The 26,900-nt window shown below is 45.5% G+C and overlaps 1 protein-coding gene across 2 annotated transcripts in view; it reads left to right on the top strand.

The window, feature by feature from the left end:
• The window catches only part of LOC110529294 (transforming growth factor beta-3 proprotein), a 36,114-nt gene extending 16,559 nt beyond the window's left edge, over nt 1-19,555 (top strand). Inside the window, exons 2-7 of one of the 2 annotated variants that reach the window (XM_036984604.2) lie at nt 11,349-11,512; nt 14,965-15,094; nt 15,370-15,477; nt 16,113-16,278; nt 16,958-17,111; nt 18,366-19,555. In XM_036984604.2, the coding sequence (XP_036840499.1) occupies nt 11,349-11,512; nt 14,965-15,094; nt 15,370-15,477; nt 16,113-16,278; nt 16,958-17,111; nt 18,366-18,524 (881 nt within the window). In that variant the 3' untranslated portion in view covers nt 18,525-19,555. Of the gene's footprint in view, nt 1-11,348; nt 11,513-14,964; nt 15,095-15,369; nt 15,478-15,818; nt 15,976-16,112; nt 16,279-16,957; nt 17,112-18,365 lie in introns of those variants that run through there. The other variant, XM_090242445.1, reaches the window with a different exon arrangement.
• The last annotated feature ends 7,345 nt before the right edge of the window (nt 19,556-26,900 follow it).

Below are 26,900 nucleotides of genomic sequence, written 5' to 3'. Positions count from 1 at the left end.
GTTAAATATCTCTAGTTAGTACAGCCCTGGTTAAATATCTCTAGTTAGTACAGCCCCTGGTTAAATATCTCTAGTTAGAACAGCCCTGGTAAAATATCTCTAGTTAGTACAGCCCCTGGTTAAATATCTCTAGCTAGTACAGCCCCTGGTTAAATATCTCTAGTTAGTACAGCCCCTGGTAAAATATCTCTAGTTAGTACACCCCTGGTAAAATATCTCTAGTTAGTACAGCCCCTGGATAAATATCTCTAGTTAGTACAGCCCCTGGTAAAATATCTCTAGTTAGTACAGCCCTGGTAAAATATCTCTAGTTAGTACACCCCTGGTAAAATATCTCTAGTTAGTACACCCCTGGTTAAATATCTCTAGTTAGTACACCCCTGGTAAAATATCTCTAGTTAGTACACCCCTGGTTAAATATCTCTAGTTAGTACACCCCTGGTAAAATATCTCTAGTTAGTACACCCCTGGTAAAATATCTCTAGTTAGTACACCCCTGGTAAAATATCTCTAGTTAGTACACCCCTGGTAAAATATCTCTAGTCAGTACAGCCCTGGTTAAATATCTCTAGTTAGTACACCCCTGGTAAAATATCTCTAGTTAGTACAGCCCCTGGTTAAATATCTCTAGTTAGTACAGCCCCTGGTTAAATATCTCTAGTTAGTACAGCCCCTGGTTAAATATCTCTAGTTAGTACAGCCCCTGGTAAAATATCTCTAGTTAGTACACCCCTGGTAAAATATCTCTAGTTAGTACACCCCTGGTAAAATATCTCTAGTTAGTACAGCCCCTGGTTAAATATCTCTAGTTAGTACAGCCCTGGTAAAATATCTCTAGTTAGTACACCCCTGGTAAAATATATCTAGTTAGTACAGCCCCTGGTAAAATATCTCTAGTTAGTACACCCCTGGTAAAATATCTCTAGTTAGTACACCCCTGGTAAAATATCTCTAGTTAGTACACCCCTGGTAAAATATCTCTAGTTAGTACACCCCTGGTAAAATATCTCTAGTTAGTTCAGCCCCTGGTAAAATATCTCTAGTTAGTACAGCCCTGGTAAAATATCTCTAGTTAGTACAGCCCCTGGTAAAATATCTCTAGTTAGTACAGCCCCTGGTAAAATATCTCTAGTTAGTACACCCCTGGTAAAATATCTCTAGTTAGTACACCCCTGGTAAAATATCTCTAGTTAGTACAGCCCCTGGTTAAATATCTCTAGTTAGTACAGCCCCTGGTAAAATATATCTAGTTAGTACACCCCTGGTAAAATATATCTAGTTAGTACACCCCTGGTTAAATATCTCTAGTTAGTACACCCCTGGTAAAATATCTCTAGTTAGTACACCCCTGGTTAAATATCTCTAGTTAGTACACCCCTGGTAAAATATCTCTAGTTAGTACACCCCTGGTTAAATATCTCTAGTTAGTACACCCCTGGTTAAATATCTCTAGTTAGTACACTCCTGGTTAAATATCTCTAGTTAGAACAGCCCCTGGTAAAATATCTCTAGTTAGTACAGCCCTGGTAAAATATCTCTAGTTAGTACACCCCTGGTAAAATATCTACAATGTAAACAAGCAAAAGACCGATGCATTTTTAGGAGACACCTCATGTCTTGTTTACAAAGGCTCCTCCAGAATAACTATTACATGATAGTTACACAGGGTTCAAAGGTTCAACAATCTAAACCACGTTGCTTTGCAGCCATCTTGTTCATCCTAAGAAACAATTATCACCTGTAGTGTGTATAAAAGTAGGGCTGTCAGTACCATAATATTTTCTGTCCATGGTAAAAAAAAATACAAAATAAAAATTTAAAAAAGCACAATGCAGCCAAAACTCTTTGGTCCTTTAAAAACCTGCTATATGTAAAATGTGTGTTGTAGCTTGGAATATAAATAAATGAGACTCTGGATGACAACATAATGATATTTGTTTCCAACATTAGGGCTGTTTCCCTTGCCACAATGCTAACGAGTGTCGCGATACGATCGTCCCGAACCCTATAAGGTGACAGTAGTCCTCTGTGTGGTTCAGTATTGGACCCCCCCCCCCCCCCCCCCCCGTTACATTTCTACTGAATATGAATACTTTCAGAAGCTCTAGTGAAACTCTTTCACATTTGTAAAAAAATAAATAAATAGGTAAACTACAGTCGAGGTGTAAGATTCACATAATGTCATACTTGGTGTAGTTGTTAATAGTCTCATCGTAGGACTAATGACTTTTGCATACGGTGCTCTCTGGAAAGAGCCAAGCAGCAGGCATGGTATGTACGGTGGGATACTTTTCTCTTCGCTGCAGACTGCATCTTTCCCTTGGCTGGTCACGCTACAGACTTTTACACTTCCCACTTATTAACAAATATTTTCAAATGTTTATCCAACTCTTGGAGGGCTGTGTTATGGCACTGCTGGAGGAGCTATGAGGAGTAATGGTTGATGTGCTAGCATCGATTGTAGACCGAAAGAGAGTGCACACCACGATGAAGTCACGGTGTTATGATTTAACCTCCCATTGCGAGGTGGATTCAAACTTCCTCATAGAAAGCAAATCTCGGAAGTTCTCTGGCCTTGATCAAGGTGCTTTCACCTTTTTACTACGATTCGTTTTTCCCAGACCAGACCTTCACTACTCCAGACCTTCACTACTCCAGACCTTCACTACTCCAGACCAGACCTTCACTACTCCAGACCTTCACTACTCCAGACCTTCACTACTCCAGACCTTTACTACTCCAGACCTTCACTACTCCAGACCTTCACTACTCCAGACCTTCACTACTCCAGACCTTCACTACTCCAGACCTTCACTACTCCAGACCAAACCTTCACTACTCTAGACCTTCACTACTCCAGACCTTTACTACTCAGACCTTCACTACTCCAGACCTTCACTACTCCAGACCTTTACTACTCCAGACCTTCACTACTCCAGACCTTCACTACTCCAGACCAAACCTTCACTACTCTAGACCTTCACTACTCCAGACCTTTACTACTCAGACCTTCACTAATCCAGACCTTCACTACTCCAGACCTTCACTACTCCAGACCTTTACTACTCCAGACCTTCACTACTCCAGACCTTCACTACTCCAGACCTTCACTACTCCAGACCTTCACTACTCCAGATCTTTACTACTCCAGACCTTCACTACTCCAGACCTTCACTACTCCAGATCTTTACTACTCCAGACCTTTACTACTCCAGACCTTCACTACTCCAGACCTTCACTACTCCAGACCTTCACTACTCCAGACCTTCACTACTCCAGATCTTTACTACTCCAGACCAGACCTTTACTACTCCAGACCTTCACTACTCCAGACCAGACCTTCACTACTCCAGACATTCACTCCTCCAGACCTTTACTGCTCCAGACCAGACCTTCACTACTCCAGACCTTCACTACTCCAGACCAGACCTTCACTACTCTAGACCTTCACTACTCCAGACCTTCACTACTCCAGACCAGACCTTCACTACTCCAGACCTTCACTACTCCAGACCTTCACTACTCCAGACCAGAGCTTTACTACTTCGCCAGATCAGGGTAACTGTGAGTCACACCAGGAAAGGTGTTTTAGAGGGAGGTGAGAGACTGAGAGGATTGGCTTCCTTTTTTTGCTTGGAAGGGTATTGCCGTAGCTTGACAAGAAAATAACTACTGCGGTCAGGCCCTGGCTAGTGGACAGACAGCACTCTGACGAATGCCAGTCGTTATAAGGTTACAGCCACCACCACTTTGTAGGTTTGCCTCAAATGGGACCCTATTCCCTCTATTGTACACAAGGTAGTGGTGTAAAGTAGTTCATTATACAGCGAATATACTGCCATTTAGGACAAAGCCTAGGTCTCACACTCTCTCCCGCTCTCGCCCTCTCTCTCCCGCTCCCGCCCTCTCTCTCCGGCTCTCGCCCTCTCTCTCCCGCTCTCACCCTCTCTCTCCCTATCTCGCCCTCTCTCTCCGGCTCTCGCCCTCTCTCTCCCGCTCTCGCCCTCTCTCTCCGGCTCTCACCCTCTCTCTCCCTCTCTCGCCCTCTCTCTCCGGCTCTCGCCCTCTCTCTCCCGCTCTCACCCTCTCTCTCCCGCTCTCGCCCTCTCTCTCCGGCTCTCGCCCTCTCTCTCCCGCTCTCGCCCTCTCTCTCCCGCTCTTGCCCTCTCTCTCCCGCTCTCGCCCTCTCTCTCCCGCTCTCGCCCTCTCTCTCCCGCTCTCGCCCTCTCTCTCCCGCTCTCGCCCTCTCTCTGGTTACAGGTTCTTAAGAAGTAACTCTTTCAGAGGAACCACTGTTGACTCCAGGCCAGTGTCATCGCTCCCCTTCTTCCTGAAGAAGTCCCTCTTTCAGAGGAACCACTGTTGACTCCAGGCCAGTGTCATCGCTCCCCTTCTTCCTGAAGAAGTCCCTTTTTCAAAGGAACCAAAGTTGACTCCAGGCCAGTGTCATCGCTCCCCTTCTTCCTGAAGAAGTCCCTCTTTCAAAGGAACCACTGTTGACTCCAGGCCAGTGTCATCGTTCCCCTTCTTCCTGAAGAAGTCCCTTTTTCAGAGGAAAAACCGTTGACTCCGAGCCAGTGTCATCGCTCCCCTTCGTCCTGAAGAAGTCCCTCTTTCAAAGGACCACCGTTGACTCCAGGCCAGTGTCATCGCTCCCCTTCATCCTGAAGAAGTCCCTCTTTCAGAGGAAAAACCGTTGACTCCAGGCCAGTGTCATCGCTCCCCTTCATCCTGAAGAAGTCCCTCTTTCAGAGGAAAAACCGTTGACTCCAGGCCAGTGTCATCGCTCCCCTTCGTCCTGAAGAAGTCCCTCTTTCAGAGGAAAAACCGTTGACTCCGAGCCAGTGCCATCGCTCCCTTTTCATTCTGAAGAAGTCCCTCTTTCAGAGGAACCACCAGTGCCATCGCTCCCTTTCTTCCTGACCTCTTTAATGTAGTGTGGGCAAACACGTTAGCTCCTGACCGTTCCCGCTGAAAGGCCCTAGGTTGACACTTGACCTTTGCCAGATCTAAGGTGCATGTCTAAACTCAAATCTCTGACAGGTGCAAATTAAGCAGGAAGAAGAGAGGTAGGAGGGTAAAGAGAGGCAAATGTCAAGTGTTTTGGGAGACAGAAGACAGACATGGGGCTCCTTTTATAGAATGGAACGTCTATCTGGCATATAGCAGCGAGGCAGGGATGGAGGAGTGGAGGGTAGGAGTTGTGAAGAAAGTCATTGTGTGATTGAGGCAGAGGGGCTGTGAGTGCAGGCTCTGGGTTGGGTCTGGACTGGTCTAGGGATGGGCTGGGTCTTGGCTGGTGTGGTCTGGATCTGGGAAGGGCTGCTTTGGGCTGGTGTGGTTGGGTCTGGAAAGGGCTGGTTTGGGCTGGTGTGGTAGGGTCTGGAAAGGGCTGGTTTGGGCTGGTGTGGTTGTGTTTGGGAAAGGCTAGTCTGGGCTGGTGTGGTCCGGTCAGGACTGGAGCTCATCTGGATTGGTGTGAGCTGGGCTGGGCTGGGCTGGGCTGGTCATGGTCTGGCCCAGTATTCATAAATTCACAGTAAGAGTGCTGATATAGGATTTGTTTTCCCTTTTAGATCATGATGAATAAGATTATATGGACAGAGAGGACCTGAACCTAAATCAGCACTCCTATTGATTAATATGCGTGAAGGTCTGTTCTAGGGGTCACTCCCACCACACTGAGGACAGCAGTGTTTTTTGATACACCAAATACCACAGAGGTGAAGTCACTCCAAACCAAACAGGGACGCTAGTTCACTTAGAAAATAAATGTTCCCTTCTTCCTCTCCGGCTGCGTAACACAGTCAAGAGGCAGAACATAGCCCAGTGACTTCAGCTGATAACGGAAACGCGTTATCACGTTCCATGCCGGTTGCCATGGAAACGCAGACGCTCCTAGGACATCGACTGCAGTACATGGTCAAGGGTTACTTTCTGTGTTCCAAATGGCATCCTATTACCGATACAGGGCACTACTCAGGGACCTGGTCACATGGAGCTCCAGAAAGCAACGGTTGCCCATTCATCGAAAGAAAGCTACTGGTGCCAGTAGAGGAATCTTAGCAGGGTTCTTGATGCCAAGTCAGCCTCAAACGAGATGAGCTATGTTGAGGAGGAAATGTGATATCTACTGGTCTGAAGAGATGAGATACGTTGAGGAGGAAATGTGGTATCTACTGGTCTGAGCTACGTTGAGGAGGAAATGTGGTATCTACTGGTCTGAAGAGATGAGCTAGGTTGAGGAGGAAATGTGGTATCTACTGGTCTGAAGAGATGAGCTACGTTGAGGATGAAATGTGGTATCTACTGGTCCTGAAGAGATGAGCTACGTTGAGGAGGAAATGTGGTATCTACTAGTCTGAAGAGATGAGCTACGTTGAGGATGAAATGTGGTATCTACTGGTCCTGAAGAGATGAGCTACGTTGAGGAGGAAATGTGGTATCTACTGGTCCTGAAGAGATGAGCTACGTTGAGGAGGAAATGTGGTATCTACTGGTCTGAAGAGATGAGTTACGTTGAGGAGGAAATGTGGTATCTACTAGTCTGAAGAGATGAGCTACGTTGAGGAGGAAATGTGGTATCTACTGGTCTGAAGAGATGAGTTACGTTGAGGAAGAAATGTGGTATCTACTGGTCTGAAGAGATGAGCTACGTTGAGGAGGAAATGTGGTATCTACTGGTCTGAAGAGATGAGCTACGTTGAGGATGAAATGTGGTATCTACTGGTCCTGAAGAGATGAGCTACGTTGAGGAGGAAATGTGGTATCTACTGGTCCAGAAGAGACGAGCTACGTTGAGGAGGAAATGTGGTATCTACTGGTCCTGAAGAGACGAGCTACGTTGAGGAGGAAATGTGGTATCTACTGGTCCTGAAGAGACGAGCTACGTTGAGGAGGAAATGTGGTATCTACTGGTCTGAAGAGATGAGCTACGTTGAGGAGGAAATGTGGTATCTCCTGGTCTGAAGAGACGAGCTACGTTGAGGAGGAAGCATCTACAAAGTCCACTATTTCTGTTGATTTATCAGGGTGGTTCAACGTAAAACTGACATCCACATTCTGTCTCTTATCCTACAAGAATTACTACTGCTAAGAATTTGAAAATACTTTGAAAATACATATTTTTGGTTGAAAAGACGCTAAAAAGTAGAATTTTCAACCAGTTTTGCTCACTGGCTAGGAAGTCTACTACCACGTTATTTTCATGAGGGTATCAATTGCTTGTCTGAAAAAGGTATTCGATATACATGGGACATTCGTTCACTCTGACCAAAGCTGACATTTCTTTGCGATGACAACTTCTGTGGAAAAAAAAAAACCCATCTGAAGTCCACTGATTAAGCTGGTTTTCATCACCCGTTTTCAAACCTCTCCTCTGGGACCCCCTAGCCGTTCCCTGTATTTGAAGTGTTTCAGAACGAGAACAACTTTTCAACTTAATCATTAAGCCCCTGACTATTTGAATAAGGTGGGCTAGTTCACGGCTACAAAATATCTGTGAAACGTCTGGGGGTCCCAGAGAAGAGGTTTGAAAATTATCTAACAGTAATCTATCTGCATGTTTGTTTGATAGCAACTTTGTTACTGAGCTGGTTCTTTTACTATTTACAGACGACCCAAAAGCACCACCTCCAAACTGTTCAAGCATTACTCTCCACCTCTCTGTCTCCCCTCTGTCTCCCCTCTGTCTCCCCTCTGTCTCCTCTCTCTCCCCTCTGTCTCCTCTCTGTCTCCCCTCTGTCCCCCCTCTGTCTCCTCTCTGTCTCCCCTCTGTCCCCCCTCTGTCTCCTCTCTGACTCCTCTGTCTCACCTCTGTCTCCTCTCTGTCTCCCCTCTGTCTCCTCTCTGTCTCCTCTCTGTCTCCTCTCTGTCTCCTCTGTCTCCCCTCTATACCCTCTCTGTCTCCCCTCTGTACCCTCTCTGTCTCCCCTCTGTCTCCTCTCTGTCCCCTATCTGTCCCCTATCTGTCTCTCTGTTCTCTCTGTCTCCTCTGTCCCCTCTCTGTCTCCTCTATGTCCTCTCTGTCACATCTTCTGTCTCCTCTCTGTCCTCTCTGACTCCTCTCTGTCTCCTCTCCTTCTCTTACAGATGACCTGCTCGACTGTCCTAAGGGTATCACTTTCAAAGTGTTCAAGCATTACTGAACTTTGTCCTCTCTATCTCGTCTCTGTCCTCTCTCTGTCCTCGCCCTAAAACGGTCCCATGCATTACTGAGCTGTCTCCTCTTTCTCCTCTGTCCTCTGTCTCTTACAGACCATATGTCCTACTGTCCCAAGCTTCCAAAGTGTTCAATGATTACTGAGCTGTCTCCTCTTTCTCCTCTGTCCATTACAGACAACCTGCCCTACTGCCCCAAAGGCATTACCTACAAAGTGTTCAAACATTACTGAACTCTGTCTTCCTCTGCTTGTCATTTACAGAGAACCTTCCATGGTATCTCCTGTCTGTCTCCAACAACCTGCCCTACTGTCTCCTGTCTGTCTTCAACAACCTGCCCTACTGTCTACTCTCTGTCTCCAACAACCTGCCCTACTGTCTCCAACAACCTGCCCTACTGTCTCCTGTCTGTCTCCAACAACCTGCCCTACTGTCTCCTGTCTGTGTCCAACCACCTGCCCTACTGTTTCCAACAACCTGCCCTACTGTCTCCTGTCTGTCTCCAACAACCTGCCCTACTGTCTCCAACAACCTGCCCTACTGTCTCCTGTCTGTCTCCAACAACCTGCCCTACTGTCTCCAACAACCTGCCCTACTGTCTCCTGTCTGTCTCCAACAACCTGCCCTACTGTCTCCTGTCTGTGTCCAACCACCTGCCCTACTGTTTCCAACAACCTGCCCTACTGCCTCCTGTCTGTCTCCAACAACCTGCCCTACTGTCTCCAACAACCTGCCCTACTGTCTCCTGTCTGTCTCCAACAACCTTCCCTACTGTCTCCTGTCTGTCTCCAACAACCTGCCCTACTGTCTCCAACAACCTTCCCTACTGTCTCCTGTCTGTCTCCAACAACCTTCCCTACTGTCTCCTGTCTGTCTCCAACAACCTTCCCTACTATCTCCTGTCTGTCTCCAACAACCTGCCCTACTGTCTCCTGTCTGTCTCCAACAACCTGCTCTACTGTCTCCTGACTGTCTCCAAAAACCTGCCCTACTGTCTCCTGTCTGTCTCCAACAACCTGCCCTACTGTTTCCTGTCTGTCTCCAACAACCTGCCCTACTGTCTCCTCTCTGTCTCCAACAACCTGCCCTACTGTCCCCTGTCTGTCTCCAACAACCTGCCCTACTGTCTCCTGTCTGTCTCCAACAACCTACCCTACTGTCTCCTGTCTGTCTCCAACACCTCCCCTACTGTCTCCAACAACCTGCCCTACTGTCTCCTGTCTGTCACCAACAACCTGCCCTACTGTCTCCTGTCTGTCTCCAACAACCTGCCCTACTGTCTCCTGTCTGTGTCCAACCACCTGCCCTACTGTCTCCTGTCTGTCTCCAACAACCTGCCCTACTGTCTCCTGTCTGTCTCCAACAACCTTCCCTACTGTCTCCTGTCTGTGTCCAACCACCTGCCCTACTGTTTCCAACAACCTGCCCTACTGTCTCCTGTCTGTCTCCAACAACCTTCCCTACTGTCTCCTGTCTGTCTCCAACAACCTGCCCTACTGTCTCCAACAACCTGCCCTACTGTCTCCTGTCTGTCTCCAACAACCTTCCCTACTGTCTCCTGTCTGTCTCCAACAACCTTCCCTACTGTCTCCTGTCTGTCTCCAACAACCTGTCCTACTGTCTCCTGTCTGTCTCCAACAACCTGCCCTACTGTCTCCTCTCTGTCTCCAACAACCTGCCCTACTGTCCCCTGTCTGTCTCCAACAACCTGCCCTACTGTCTCCTCTCTGTCTCCAGCAACCTGCCCTACTGTCTCCTGTCTGTCTCCAACACCTCCCCTACTGTCTCCTCTCTGTCTCCAACAACCTGCCCTACTGTCTCCAACAACCTGCCCTACTGTCTCCTCTCTGTCTCCAACAACCTGCCCTACTGTCTCCTCTCTGTCTCCAACCACCTGCCCTACTGTCTCCTGTCTGTCTCCAACAACAACCTTCCCTACTGTCTCCTGTCTGTTTCCAACAACCTGCCCTACTGTCTCCTGTCTGTCTCCAATACCTTCCCTACTGTCTACTCTCTGTCTCCAACAACCTGCCCTACTGTCTCCAACAACCTGCCCACTGTCTCCTGTCTGTGTCCAACAACCTGCCCTACTCTCTCCTCTCTGTCTCCAACAACCTGCCCTACTGTCTCCTCTATGTCTCCAACCACCTGCCCTACTGTCTCCTGTTTGTCTCCAACAACCTGCCCTACTGTCTCCTGTCTGTCTCCAACAACCTTCCCTACTATCTCCTGTCTGTCTCCAACAACCTTCCCTACTGTCTCCTGTCTGTCTCCAACAACCTTACCTACTGTCTCCTGACTGTCTCCAACAACCTTCCCTACTATCTCCTGTCTGTCTCCAACAACCTGCCCTACTGTCTCCAACAACCTGCCCACTGTCTCCTGTCTGTGTCCAACAACCTGCCCTACTGTCTCCTCTCTGTCTCCAACAACCTGCCCTACTGTCTCCTCTCTGTCTCCAACCACCTGCCCTACTGTCTCCTGTCTGTATCCAACAACCTGCCCTACTGTCTCCTGTCTGGCTCCAACAACCTGCCCTACTATCTCCTGTCTGTCTCCAACAACCTTCCTTACTGTCTCCTGTCTGTCTCCAACAACCTTCCCTACTGTCTCCTGACTGTCTCCAACAACCTTCCCTACTATCTCCTGTCTGTCTCCAACAACCTGCCCTACTGTCTCCAACAACCTTCCCTACTGTCTCCTGTCTGTCTCCAACAACCTTCCCTACTGTCTCCTCTCTGTCTCAAACAACCTTCCCTACTGTCTCCTGTCTGTCTCCAACAACCTTCCCTACTGTCTCCTGTCTGTCTCCAACAACCTTCCCTACTGTCTCCTGACTGTCTCCAACAACCTTCCCTACTGTCTCCAACAACCTTCCCTACTTTCTCCTCTCTGTCTCCAACAACCTGCCCTACTGTCTCCTCTCTGTCTCCAACAACCTTCCCTACTGTCTCCTGACTGTCTCCAACAACCTTCCCTACTGTCTCCAACAACCTTCCCTACTGTCTCCTCTCTGTCTCCAACAACCTGCCCTACTGTCTCCTCTCTGGCTCAAACAACCTTCCCTATTGTCTCCTGTCTGTCTCCAACAACCTTCCCTACTCTCCTAATGTCATCATCTCCAACCAGTAGTAACTTAATCTAAAGTTCATTGTTACTGACTGTGGCCTCCTCTCTCTGTGCTACAGATGACCTTCCATACTGTCCTAAAGGAATCACTTCCAAAGTGTTCCGTTTCAACATCTCAGTGATGGAGAGGAATTCCACCAACCTGTTCCGAGCCGAGTTCCGAGCTCTGAGGGTTCCAAACTCTGCTGCCAATAGGAACGAACAGAGGGTGGAGCTCTACCAGGTGTGTAAAGGACCCCTTCCGTCTCTCCATGTCCTTCAGAGATCTTCAACTCAACCTGACAGCGTTAACAGTCTTTCCCCCCTAGTTTCATTTCTAGGCGGGGGGGGGGGGGGGGGGGGGTTGGCACCCAAAGCAACTTCCAGGTCCTAAGGCATCAACATTGGGCACCCTATTCCTTCATTCTGTATCATTTAACCTTTATTTAACTAGGCAAGTCAGTTAAGAACACATTCTTATTTACAATGACGGTCTACACCGGCCAAAACCGGACGACTCTGGGCCAATTGTGCGCTGCCCTATGGGACTCCCAATCACAGCCGGGTTGTGATACAGCCTGTATTTGAACCAGAGTGTCTGTAGTGATGCCTCTAGCACTGAGATACTGTGTCTTAGACCGCTGCGCCACTCGGGAGCCCTGACCCTTGACCATATCCCTATGGGCCCTGAGGTAGTGCACTGTAAAGGGAGTAGGGTTCCGTTTGGAACGCAGCCATTGTCCATTACTACCAATTGAAGTCAATCGCTTTAGGTAATGGGGGGGGGGGGGTTGCCTGGTGGAGGAAACACAGTACATACCTCCATCACTCGGACATTCTTTTTTTTTAAAGCACATCAACAAATCGACAGCTTTTGTTGTTACGGAGCCATGATCTGTAATAGACTTTAACCAGAAATGTGGCTACCTAAGCAAGTTTCAGTTCACTTAGATAGGTTTACCATACTAACACAGACATGAAATCTAGTCGCTTATTATTCCACAAGACCCATTTCTCAAACTTCCCAGTTCCAACTGAGGAAGGGCAAGAGAGCCTCAGCCAGTAAAAGCCAGCTGTGGTTTGGTGGTGGGTAGCCAGCCGCCAGACCCTAACTCCAGCTCTCGTCAGGCCTGGAGAATGTGTGCAGGGTCTGGCTCTGGGCAGGGTAACTCTGGTGTGTCCTGGAGAATGTGTGCAGAGCTTTAGGCAGTATACTGTCAGCAGACCAGCACCACACATGAGTTCAATTAGTAGTCGACCCCTTTCAACTGATGTGAGAGTTTCATTGAGCCTGTGTGGATGCCGATTCACTTTTTTAATTGAAAACTGAATTGACCTAAAACCTTCTACAATCATCAGTCTCAAAAGCGTCTGCTCCAGAATCTATGGCATTTGGTGCCATGCGGTAATGCCATAAAGCAGAGGTATTAACATCTAACCAAGGAGGGCCAGACTACTGCTGCTTTTCTGTTTTACCTGATCATTAATTACACCCACCTGGTGTCCCAGGTCTAAATCTGTCCCTGATTAAAGGGGAATCACTAACCTGGTGTCCCAGGTCTAAATCGGTCCCTGATTAAAGGGGAATCACCCACCTTGTGTCCCAGGTCTAAATCGGTCCCTGATTAAAGGGGAATCACCCACCTTGTGTCCTAGGTCTAAATCAGACCCAGATTAGAGGGGAATCACCCACCTGGTGTCCCAGATCTAAATTGGTCCTTGATTAAAGGGGAATCACTCACCTGGTGTCCAAGGTCTAAATCAGCCCCTGATTAAAGGGGAATCACTCACCTGGTGTCCCATGTCTAAATCAGTCCCTGATTAAAGGGGAATCACCCACCTTGTGTCCCAGGTCTAAATCAGACCCTGATTAGAGGGGAATCACCCACCTGGTGTCCCAGGTCTAAATCAGACCCTGATTAGGGGGGAATCACTCACCTGGTGTCCCAGGTCTAAATCAGACCCTGATTAGAGGGGAATCACCCACCTGGTGTCCCAGGTCTAAATAAGACCCTGATTTGAGGGGAATCACCCACCTGGTGTCCCAGATCTAAATTGTTCCTTGATTAAAGGGGAATCACTCACCTGGTGTCCAAGGTCTAAATCAGCCCCTGATTAAAGGGGAATCACTCACCTGGTGTCCCATGTCTAAATCAGTCCCTGATTAAAGGGGAATCACCCACCTTGTGTCCCAGGTCTAAATCAGACCCTGATTAGAGGGGAATCACCCACCTGGTGTCCCAGGTCTAAATCAGACCCTGATTAGAGGGGAATCACTCACCTGGTGTCCCAGGTCTAAATCAGACCCTGATTAGAGGGGAATCACCCACCTGGTGTCCCAGGTCTAAATCAGACCCTGATTAGAGGGGAATCACCCACCTGGTGTCCCAGATCTAAATTGTTCCTTGATTAAAGGGGAATCACTCACCTGGTGTCCAAGGTCTAAATCAGTCCCTGATTAAAGGGGAATCACTCACCTGGTGTCCCAGGTCTAAATCAGTCCCCGATTAGAGGGGAATCACTAACCTGGTGTCCCAGGTCTGAATCGGTCCCTGCTTAAAGGGGAATCACCCACCTTGTGTCCCTGGTCTAAATCGGTCCCTGATTAAAGGGGAATCACCCACCTTGTGTCCCAGGTCTAAATCAGACCCTGATTAGAGGGGAATCACCCACCTGGTGTCCCAGGTCTAAATCAGACCCTGATTAGAGGAGAATCACTCACCTGGTGTCCCAGGTCTAAATCAGTCCCTTATTAGAGGGGAATCACTCACCTGGTGTCCCAGGTCTTAATCGGTCCCTGATTAGAGGGGAATCACCCACCTGGTGTCCCAGGTCTAAATCAGACCCTGATTAAAGGGGAATCACCCACCTTGTGTCCCAGGTCTAAATCAGACCCTGATTAGAGGGGAATCACCCACCTGGTGTCCCAGATCTAAATTGGTCCTTGATTAAAGGGGAATCACTCACCTGGTGTCCAAGGTCTAAATCAGCCCCTGATTAAAGGGGAATCACTCACCTGGTGTCCCAGGTCTAAATCAGTCCCTGATTAAAGGGGAATCACTAACCTGGTGTCCCAGGTCTAAATCGGTCCCTGATTAAAGGGGAATCACCCACCTTGTGTCCCAGGTCTAAATTGGTCCCTGATTAAAGGGCAATCACTCACCTGGTGTCCCAGGTCTAAATTGGTCCCTGATTAAATTGGAATCACTCACCTGGTGTCCCAGGTCTAAATCAGTCCCTGATTAAAGGGGAATCCCCCACCTGGTGTCCCAGGTCTAAATCGGTCCCTGATTAAAGGGGAATCACTCACCTGGTGTCCCAGGTCTAAATCAGTTCCTGATTAAAGGGGAATCACCCACCTGGTGTCTCAGGTCTAAATCAGTCCCTGATTAAAGGGGAATCACTCACCTGGTGTCCCAGGTCTAAATCAGTCCCTGATTAGAGGGGAATCACCCACCTGGTGTCCCAGGTCTAAATTGGTCCCTGATTGAACTAGTTTCGAGTTCCAGGTTGGAATTTGAGGGTTATAAAGATGATCCTTTTTCAGTAGCGAATGGCTTCTCACATCTCCAGGCTTCTGATAAATAGAGACTGCTGTCTCCTCAAGTTTCAACAGCACCTGGTTTATTTCTACATCAGTGTAGTGGATCATTGTATTGTTCATATGCAGTAACTCCCCCCAACCTTGGTTTTCAGATCCTGAGGCCAGACGAGCACATAGCTAAACAACGCTACATTGGAGCCAAGAACGTGCTGACCAAGGGAACGCCCGAATGGGTCTCCTTCGATGTGACAGAGACGGTACAGGAGTGGCTGATGTACAGAGGTGAGCTGATCCCACTTGATTCATTCTTTCGTTGTTCTACTGTCTTTCACGAGAAAATGATTTACACCGTTACGAGTTTTTTATAGACTCCAGTGACATACTAACTCAAGAACATCAACAACAACATCAACAACAACATCAACAACAACATCAACAACAACGTCAAACAAAAGTAAACAATCCAAAAAAAACACCACAAGCGGTAGTTTTTCCCGTTTTTTGAGTTGGTGTGTGAAGATGACCTCATCTTCCCCGTGATGCCTCTCTCCTGTCAGAGACCAACCTGGGTCTGGAGATCAGCGTACACTGCCCGTGCCACACCTTCAACCCCAACGGTGACATCATCGACAATGTGAACGAGGTGCTGGAGGTCAAGTTCAAAGGTCAGTAAAAGGCATAACATTCTCTTCTTCGTGGGGTCTTTTCAAACCGGGGAAAACCTTTTTTGTTGTTGTTTTTTTTTGTCACCAACCTATAACTGGTAATGTACTGCTAGCATTGTTTAACATACTGAGAAGTAGCTTTCAGATCTGGATCGGTCTCCCTTAGACAACTGAACTATGAACTGTGAACTGTGAACTATGAACTGTGAACTATGAACTGCGAACTGGCAATAAAAAGTGTAATTGCATTTTTGTTGTTGTTGTTAACATGACAAGTCACAACATAATTTACGAGCTTGATCACAGATGCTGTGACCTCTGACCTCTGACCTCTGCTGTAGGGGTAGAAGGGGAGTATGAGGAGCAGGGTCGTTGGGACCTGGGTTAGAGTCATGTCACAGAACATAATACTGTCTGACCTCTGACCTCTCTGCTGTAGGGGTAGAAGGGATGTATGAGGAGCAGGGTCGTTGGGACCTGGGTTAGAGTCAGGGCACTGAACATAATACTGTCTGACCTCTGACCTCTCTGCTGTAGGGGTAGAAGGGGAGTATGAGGAGCAGGGTCGTTGGGACCTGGGTTAGAGTCAGGGCACGGAACATAATACTGTCTGACCTCTGACCTCTCTGCTGTAGGGGTAGAAGGGGAGTATGAGGAGCAGGGTCGTTGGGACCTGGGCAGGTTGAAGAAACAGAAGGAGCGGTCCCTGCCTCATCTCATCCTCATGATGATCCCTCCTCACCGTCTGGACCCACAGCCACGTAGACACAAACGGGCCCTGGACACCAACTACTGCTTCTCGTAAGGACGCCCACTGAAACTGTTGTCACTTCTGTTTCCACCGATCGTCATGGAGATGTCTCAGTCCTGAAGGGCTCCTTTGAATTAGCAGGGTTTGTAAGCCACACGTCAGCAAATACATCTCTGCTGTAACTTTAACAGCAGTAGAAGAAGAAGAAGGTTCAATCACACCCCCCTCTCCCCCATGTGCTCCACCTCAAACCATTCAACATGTGTTGGTTGATCAAGATGAGATAAACTTGAATATAAACTGGGTGGTTCGAATCCTGAGTGCTGATTGGCTGACAGCCGTGGTATATCAGACCGTATACCACGGGGTATGACAAAACATTTATTTCTACTGCTCTAATTACGTTGGTAACCAGGTTATAACAGCAATAAGAGCACCTCAGGGGGAGTTTGTGGTATATGGCCAATATACCACGGCTAATGGCTGTATCCAGGCACTCTGCGTTGCGTCTTGTGTAAGAACAGCCCTTAGTCATGGTATATTGGCCATATACCACACCCCCTCGTGCAGTAACAGTAACTAACTGCAGCTATATCTGACTTGAACAAAAGCTTTTTTGTGTTTAATGAGAAAATCCTTGAGTTCAAACTGAAAAGTTATCAAAGCTGAGACACTGTTGTATAAGTGATTGATGAGTAGTTTGTTGTGCCCCCCCCCCACCCCTCCCAGCACTGTTGAGGAGAACTGCTGTGTTCGTCGTCTCTACATCGACTTCCGTCGGGACCTGGACTGGAAGTGGATCCACGAGCCTAAAGGATACTTCGCTAACTACTGCTCTGGACCCTGCCCTTACCTGAGGAGCTCCGATACCACGCACACACAGGTGAGGGCATTCTGACACCACACACAGGTGAGGGCATTCTGACACCACACACAGGTGAGGGCAGTCTGACACCATACACACAGGTGAGGGCAGTCTGACACCATACACACAGGTGAGGGCAGTCTGACACCATACACACAGGTGAGGGCAGTCTGACACCACACACACAGGTGAGGGCAGTCTGACACTACACACACAGGTGAGGGCAGTCTGACACTACACACACAGGTGAGGGCAGTCTGACACCACACACACATGTGAGGGCAGTCTGACACCACACACACAGGTGAGGGCAGTCTGACACCACACACACATGTGAGGGCAGTCTGACACCACACACAGGTGAGGGCAGTCTGACACCACACACACAGGTGAGGGCAGTCTGACACTACACACACAGGTGAGGGCAGTCTGACACTACACACACAGGTGAGGGCAGTCTGACACCACACACACATATGAGGGCAGTCTGACACCACACACACAGGTGAGGGCAGTCTGACACCACACACACGGGTGAGGGCAGTCTGACACCACACACACGGGTGAGGGCAGTCTGACACCACACACACGGGTGAGGGCAGTCTGACACCACACACACGGGTGAGGGCAGTCTGACACCACACACACGGGTGAGGGCAATCTGACACCATACACACACAGGTGAGGGTAGTCTGACACCACACACACACAGGTGAGGGCAGTCTGACACCACAAACACACACAGGTGAGGGCAATCTGACACCACACACACAGGTGAGGGCAATCTGACACCACACACAGGTGAGGGCAGTCTGACACCACACACACACAGATGAGGGCAATCTGACACCACACACACAGGTGAGGGCAATCTGACACCACACACAGGTGAGGGCAGTCTGACACCACACACACACAGGTGAGGCCAATCTGACACCACACACACAGGTGAGGCCAATCTGACACCACACACACAGGTGAGGGCAATCTGACACCACACACACAGGTGAGGGCAGGTTATTTGCACCTGGCCATAAGCAGAAGCAGAAGTCCCTCTGCTGCTCATTAGTTACTGTTAAATTATATCCAGCGATATGATCAATAACACCATGCACAGAAATCAATAAAAACTCAAATTCTGATCGGCCAAGACCGCTTATTATGGCTCATGTGTTTACTTGTGTTTATTTCTGTAGTGGGACAGGACAGTTGAATCAACATTCAACTTCCACATCAGAAACACCTAAATATCTATTTCCTGTCTCTCCGTAGCTGCTGAGCCTGTATAACACTCTGAACCCAGAGGCTTCAGCCTCTCCCTGCTGCGTTCCCCAGGACCTGGAGCCTCTTACCATTCTCTACTACTCTGGACGTACCCCTAAAGTAGAGCAGCTATCCAACATGATCGTCAAATCCTGCAAATGCAGCTGAAGAGGTTCGGGAGTAGGCCCGAAGCAGGGGAGTAGGGTGGTGGGGTTGTCCCACGGAAGGTGACCTGTATTGGGGCACTAGAGCCAGCCAGCCTGCCTAGCTGTAGAAGACTACCACCATCCATGTTATTTTGTATTCGGACTATGTTGCCTGCCACGTGGCTCTTAACACCACTTGAACTGAAGGACCCTATCCTCGTGTGAGGAGGACATAGTATGTCAGACTTTGCGATTCTAACTTCTAATCTTCATCATCGTTATTTTTTTAGAGAGAGAGAGAGACGCCAAATAGTTTCATTTTGCCATGTTTAACAAACTGGGTTTCCTTCACCTTCCTACAAACAGTGGGCATTATTCATAACACACAAAGGAGAAAGGACAGACTAGCTGCCGTATCCAAAGACAGGCAGAGGGGAAGGAGAAAGGACTATGAGACGGAGAGAGAAGAGAGAGAGAGAGAGAGAGAGAGAGAGAGAGAGAGAGAGAGAGAGAGAGAGAGAGAGAGAGAGAGAGAGAGAGAGAGTAGAGAGAGAATGCCTGCAGGATTTGCAATGGAAAGTAAAGTGAGCAGAAGAGATAGAAGCCAAGATTATTATTTTTTTTATTATTATTTTTTTGTCCAACCAAAAAAGCAGCGACCATTTTTTTGTTTGTTGTCGTCTTCGAATGCAAACGGAGCGGAGGGAGGAAGGACCTTTACAGAAAGAAGAGAAATATGTTATTCTGTGGCTACTAGCCATTTAGCACTCTTCCAAAACACCCACCGCGGCTCCCTTTGAAGACTTTCTTGACATGTTTGAATTAAAAAAGAAATAAATACATCGGACCCAAACACAATGTGCTGGAAAATAATATTCATCTGTAAAACTCCTTATGTACAAATGTTTCTTCTTCTTCTTCTTCTTCTTCTTCTTCTTCTTCTTCTTGAAATTGGCAGATGTTCTCTGTTATGCAGCGTGTTGTCATACGGTGATTGATTGATTGTTGCTGTATCTGTCTAATCCCTTTGATATTAAACTGTTAAACTCGTCACATGGTTCTACTGATGATTTAGAGGGCCCACTACGTAGTCATGCTGGAACGGCTTTAAACCAGTTGTTTTGCTATTCGAGAAGATGAAAAAAGGTGAAATCCAGTCATGATAACTGGCACAGTCGAAACATCTTCTGTTTTGCTGCTCTTGACATTGCAAAGCCAAAAAGCAGTGCATTCGAGTCCATCTCCCTTGTGCCAAAGCCACAACAACAAAATAAATCAGAAGCCGTGTTTGGGTTTGTTAAAATGCCTAGAGGTCACCACCCACAATGCGTCAGTCACATTACTACCTAGAGATAGATAGAGGGCTCTAATGCCCCAAAAATCCCATTTTAACATGTGAAGCACAATTGAGAACTTTCACTGTCTAAGGCACTGCAACTCGGTGTTAGGGGCGTCACTACCGACCTGGTTCGATTCCAGGCTGTATCACAACCGGGCCATGATTGGGAGTCCGATACGGCGGCGCACAATTGGCCCAGCATCGTCTGGGTTAGGGCTTGGCCGGGGTAGGCCGTAATTTTAAATGAGAATTTGTTCTTAACTGACTTGCCTAGTTAAATAAAGGTTAAATAAAATCTAATAAAACCATTGTGAAGTAATCAACTGGGCGGGACTTCCTGTGCGTTAAAGATGGTTGGGATAATTCCATCCAGGTTGTCAGAAGCAATCAGTTGTAGAAGAAGAGCATTGACTACTTCAAAATGGAGATGGCCCTCAATGGCGCTGCCCATGCGCTCACATAATGGGACAGATACAATGTTGCGTTTCTCTAACTATCTCTACTGGAAGAGAGATAGGTTAGAGAGATAGCCGCTTCCTGGTAACCTCACCCTGCCCTTCTACAGTCTCTAATCCATCATCCTTTGCTCATAACAGCTGACAAGGGCCTTTTATTAAATAGATTTGCTCACCTCCTGCGTCCTCCTTCGCCTCTTTGGGTGGATCCCAAAATACATGACGTTCACAGGGGTGGATCCCACAATAAATGACGTTCACAGGGGTGGATCCCAAAATAAATGACGTTCACAGGGGTGGATCCCAAAATTAATGACGTTCACAGGGGTGGATCCCAAAATTAATGACGTTCACAGGGGTGGATCCCAAAATTAATGACGTTCACAGGGGTGGATGCCAAAATTAATGACGTTCACAGGGGTGGATGCCAAAATAAATGACGTTCGCAGGGGTGGATCCCAAAATAAATGACGTTCACAGGGGTGGATCCCACAATAAATGACGTTCACAGGGGTGGATCCCACAATAAATGACGTTCACAGGGGTGGATCCCACAATAAATGACGTTCACAGGGGTGGATCCCAAAATAAATGACGTTCACAGGGGTGGATCCCAAAATAAATGACGTTCACAGGGGTGGATCCCACAATAAATGAGGTTTACAGGGGTGGATCCCACAATAAATGACGTTCACAGGGGTGGATCCCAAAATTAATGACGTTTACAGGGGTGGATCCCAAAATAAACGAGTAAAGTGATCCAAACAGATGACAGAGCCTTCAGAAAGTATTCACACCCCTGCAGCCTGAATTGAAAATGTATTAAATTTAGATTGTTTTGTTTGTTACTGGCATACACACAATACCTGATAATGTCAACGTGTAATTTAAAAAAAATGAAAAGCTGAAATGTCTTGAGTCAATAAGTATTCAACCCCTTTGTTTATGGCAAACCTAAAATAAGTTCAGGAGTACAAATTTGCTTAACAATTCACGTAATAACTAGATTTTTTTGAATGACTACCTCATCTCTGTACCCCGACACAATTATCTGTAAAGTTTCTCAGTCGAGCGGTGTAGTAATTGTAGTTTTTCCACCGTACTAATGTAATTGACAGAGTGAAAAGAAGAAGGAAGAATATTCCAAAATATGCATCCTGTTTGCAACAAGGCACTAACGTAATACTGAGAAGAAAACAAATGTGGCAAAGCAATTCAACTTTTTAGTCCTGAATACAAAGTGTTGTGTTTGGGTCAAATCCAATACAACACATTACTGAGTACCCCTCTCCATATGTTCGAGCATAGTGTTGGCTGCATCATGTTATGGGTATGCTTGTCATCCTTCAGGAGTAGGGAGTTTTTCATGATAAAAAAAGACATGGAATAGAGGTAAAATCCTAGAGGAAAACCTGGTTCAGTCTGCTTTCCACCAGACACTGGCAGATTAATTCACCTTTCAACAGGACAATAACCTAAAACACAAGGCCAAATGTACACTGGAGTTGCTTACCAAGAAGACAGGGAATGTTCCTGAGAGGCCAAGTTACATTTTTTGACCTAAATCTACTTACAAAAAATCTAATAATGATCAACAACCAATTTGAAAGAGCTTGAAGAATTTTGAAAAGAATAATGGGCAAAGCTCTTATTGACTCACAGGTGTAATCGCTGAAAAAGGTGATTGATGTAAGGATGTGAGTACTTCTAATATTTTTGTATTTAATTTTCAATAACTAGCTAGGAATTATTTTTAAATGTGCGCATGTTTTTCTCTGACAAAACATTCAAAGGGGGTGGGGCAGATTTCAAAACTCTTCCGCGGTGAATATCCTTGATGAAAGGTGGCCATCGAGGAGGGGAGGACTCTTTTCCGTTTGCCTAACGAATTGACACACACCTCGACCACCTATTGGATTCCCAGGATTCGGAGGAGAGAGGACGGAGGAGAGAGGACGGAGGAGAGAGGACGGAGGAGAGAGGACGGAGCACCCTCTTTTGCCCAAACAAGAAAATTCCAAGAGCAGTATGGGCTTCCAGATGTTGGTGTAAGAATGATAATTGGATGTTCATCATTGATGAGTGACGCCTCACCTTTGTCTTTAAATTCTTGTCTGTCAAGTGAACTAATTGAGATGGTGGTTGCCTCTAGAGAATGAATGCATGTTTTACACAGCTCCTTCTAGAGAATAGACATGTTTCACAGCTCCTTCTGGAGAATATACATGTTTCACAGCTCCTTCTGGAGAATATACATGTTTTACAGCTCCTTCTAGAGAATAGACATGTTTTACACAGCTCCTTCTAGAGAATAGACATGTTTTACACAGCTCCTTCTAGAGAATATACATGTTTCACAGCTCCTTCTAGAGAATAGACATGTTTAACACAGCTCCTTCTAGACAATAGACATGTTTTACAGCTCCTGTGTGCTGCTGCTGTCTAGTTTTAACTTTCACTACAGTTGCCATTCCACTCTCCTAACCTTCCAAACAGCACGTTATATTTGTGAAACAACACATTGCACTCTTTCATTACTCCCCTATCTGTTCTCCCCCACTATTCTCCTTCTCTCTCTCCTCTCTCTTTCCCCCCTCTCTTTCCCCAATCTTTCTCCTCTCTCTCTCTCTCTCTCTCTCTTTCCCCTCTCTCTCTCCCCCTCTCTTTCCCCCCTCTCTCTCCTCTCTCTCTCTCTCTTTCCCCTCTCTCTCTCTCTCTTTCCCCTCTCTCTCTCCCGCCTCCCTCTCTCTCTCTCTCTCTCTCTCTCTCTCTTTCCCCTCTCTCTCTCTCTTTCCCCTCTCTCTCTCCCCCCTCTCTCTCTCTCTCCCCTCTCTCTATCTATGGTTAGGGAAAAGTGCAGTGAAAAGTGACACTTTTTAGGATGCCAATATAATTAAATGTATTTGTGGTTGTTTGTAATTTTGTCTTGGCTTTTAATCATTATATGTGTTATTGTTTTTACCATCGAGGACCACTTCGGAAACAAACGTTTTAATGAATACTGTCAAGTGATATCCTCTGCGTCCTCATTATACATTTTCATTTATATGTCTCTTTCCCAAAATAAAAAAAATTCCCAAAATTTCCCAAAATAAAATAAAAAATACATAAACCCACACCTGTCTCTCCTCTCTCTTCTCCCCTCTATCTCTCCACCCTCTCTTCCCGTTCCATCCTCTCTCTCTCTATCTCTCACCTCTATCTCTCCCCCCTCTCTTTCTCTATCTCTCCACCCTCTCTCCCCGTTCCATCCTCTCTCTCTCTATCTCCTCCCTCTATCTCCTAACTTTCTCCCCCCTCTATCTCTCACCTCTTTCTCTCCCCCTCTCCCTCCCCTCTCTCTCTTCTTCCTCTTTCTCACCCCTCTCTCTCCCCCTCTCTCTCCACTCTCTCTCTTCTCCCTCTCTCCCCTCTCCCTCTCTCTCTCTTCTCCATCTCTCCCCTCTCCCTCTCCCTCTCTCTCTCTCTCTCTCTCTCTCTCTCCCTCTCTTCTCCCTCTCTCCCCTCTCTCTCTCTCTCTCTCTCTCTCTCTCTCCCTCTCTCTCTCTTCTCCCTCTCTCACCTCTCTCTCTCTCTTCTCCCTCTCTCCCCTCTCCCTCTCTCTCTCTCCCCTCTCTCCATCTCTGATTGTTTTGTAGCTCTTTTACAGCACAAGGCTCGGTGGAAATACTGGAAAAAGAGGTGAGAGATAAAGAGAAAGACATGTTATGACATGACAGCAGCTTGAAATATAGACAGTTCTAGAAGCAGAGACCATTGTAGAATATAGGCCGTTAGAGAAGCATAGAGAGTTCTAGAATATAGGCCGTTATAGAAGCATAGATAGTTATAGAAGTATATCAAATTTATTTATATAGCCCTTCATACATCAGCTGATATCTCAAAGTGCTGTACAGAAACCCAGCCTAAAACCCCAAACAGCACGGTGGCTAGGAAAAACTCCCTAGAAAGACCAAAGTAAAGACAGTTCTAGAAGTATAGACAGTTCTAGAAGTATAGACAGTTCTAGAAGTATAGACAGTTCTAGAAGTATAGACAGTTCTAGAAGTAGAAGTATAGACAGTTCTAGAAGTATAGACAGTTCTAGAAGTATAGACAGTTCTAGAAGTAGAAGTATAGACAGTTGTAGAAGTATAGACAGTTCTAGAAGTATAGACAGTTCTAGAAATATAGACAGTTGTAGAAGTATAGACAGTTCTAGAAATATAGACAGTTCTAGAAGTATAGACAGTTCTAGAAATATAGACAGTTCTAGAAGTATAGACAGTTCTAGAAGTCTACACAGTTCTAGAAGTATAGACAGTTCTAGAAATATAAACAGTTCTAGATGTATAGACAGTTCTAGAAGTATAGAGAGTTCTAGAAATATAAATAGTTCTACAAATATAGACAGTTCTAGAAATATAGACAGTTCTAGAAGTATAGACAGTTCTAGAAGTATAGACAGTTCTAGAAATATAGACAGTTCTAGAAGTATAGACAGTTCTAGAAATATAAACAGTTCTAGAAGTATAGACAGTTCTAGAAATATAGACAGTTCTAGAAGTATAGACAGTTCTAGAAATATAAACAGTTCTAGATGTATAGACAGTTCTAGAAGTATAGATAGTTCTAGAAATATAAACAGTTCTACAAATATAGACAGTTCTAGAAATATAGACAGTTCTAGAAGTATAGACAGTTCTAGAAGTATAGACAGTTCTAGAAATATAGACAGTTCTAGAAGTATAGACAGTTCTAGAAGTATAGACAGTTCTAGAAGTAGAAGTATAGACAGTTCTAGAAGTATAGACAGTTCTAGAAGTATAGACAGTTCTAGAAGTAGAAGTATAGACAGTTGTAGAAGTATAGACAGTTCTAGAAGTATAGACAGTTCTAGAAATATAGACAGTTGTAGAAGTATAGACAGTTCTAGAAATATAGACAGTTCTAGAAGTATAGACAGTTCTAGAAATATAGACAGTTCTAGAAGTATAGACAGTTCTAGAAGTCTACACAGTTCTAGAAGTATAGACAGTTCTAGAAATATAAACAGTTCTAGATGTATAGACAGTTCTAGAAGTATAGAGAGTTCTAGAAATATAAATAGTTCTACAAATATAGACAGTTCTAGAAATATAGACAGTTCTAGAAGTATAGACAGTTCTAGAAGTATAGACAGTTCTAGAAATATAGACAGTTCTAGAAGTATAGACAGTTCTAGAAATATAAACAGTTCTAGAAGTATAGACAGTTCTAGAAATATAGACAGTTCTAGAAGTATAGACAGTTCTAGAAATATAAACAGTTCTAGATGTATAGACAGTTCTAGAAGTATAGATAGTTCTAGAAATATAAACAGTTCTACAAATATAGACAGTTCTAGAAATATAGACAGTTCTAGAAGTATAGACAGTTCTAGAAGTATAGACAGTTCTAGAAATATAGACAGTTCTAGAAGTATAGACAGTTCTAGAAGTATAGACAGTTCTGGAAGTATAGACAGTTCTAGAAGTATAGACAGTTCTACAAAATATAGACAGTTCTAGAAATATAAACAGTTCTAGATGTATAGACAGTTCTAGAAGTATAGAGAGTTCTAGAAGTATAGACAGTTCTAGAAGTCTACACAGTTCTAGAAGTATAGACAGTTCTAGAAATATAAACAGTTCTAGATGTATAGACAGTTCTAGAAGTATAGAGAGTTCTATAAATATAAATAGTTCTACAAATATAGACAGTTCTAGAAATATAGACAGTTCTAGAAGTATAGACAGTTCTAGAAGTATAGACAGTTCTAGAAATATAGACAGTTCTAGAAGTATAGACAGTTCTAGAAATATAAACAGTTCTAGAAGTATAGACAGTTCTAGAAATATAGACAGTTCTAGAAGTATAGACAGTTCTAGAAATATAAACAGTTCTAGATGTATAGACAGTTCTAGAAGTATAGAGAGTTCTAGAAATATAAACAGTTCTACAAATAAAGACAGTTCTAGAAATATAGACAGTTCTAGAAGTATAGACAGTTCTAGAAGTATAGACAGTTCTAGAAATATAGACAGTTCTAGAAGTATAGAGAGTTCTAGAAGTATAGACAGTTCTGGAAGTATAGACAGTTCTAGAAGTATAGACAGTTCTACAAAATATAGACAGTTCTAGAAGTATAGACAGTTCTAGAAGTCTACACAGTTCTAGAAGTATAGACAGTTCTAGAAATATAGACAGTTCTAGAAGTATAGACAGTTCTAGAAATATAGACAGTTCTAGATGTATAGACAGTTCTAGAAGTATAGACAGTTCTAGAAGTATAGACAGTTCTAGAAATATAGACAGTTCTAGAAGTATAGACAGTTCTAGAAGTATAGACAGTTCTAGAAATATAGACAGTTCTAGAAATATAGAAAGTTCTAGATGTATAGACAGTTCTAGAAGTATAGACAGTTCTAGAAATATAGACAGTTCTAGAAGTATAGACAGTTCTAGAAGTATAGACAGTTCTAGAAGTATAGACAGTTCTAGAAATATAGACAGTTCTAGAAGTATAGAGAGTTCTAGAAGTATAGACAGTTCTGGAAGTATAGACAGTTCTAGAAGTATAGACAGTTATAGAAGTATAGACAGT

Source organism: Oncorhynchus mykiss, chromosome 8 (genome assembly GCF_057628025.1).
Source record: "Oncorhynchus mykiss isolate SJ-2025 chromosome 8, ASM5762802v1, whole genome shotgun sequence".
NCBI lineage: Eukaryota > Metazoa > Chordata > Actinopteri > Salmoniformes > Salmonidae > Oncorhynchus > Oncorhynchus mykiss.
Note: the sequence above shows the minus strand (reverse complement) of the source record. Positions and strands in the feature narration are given on the sequence as shown.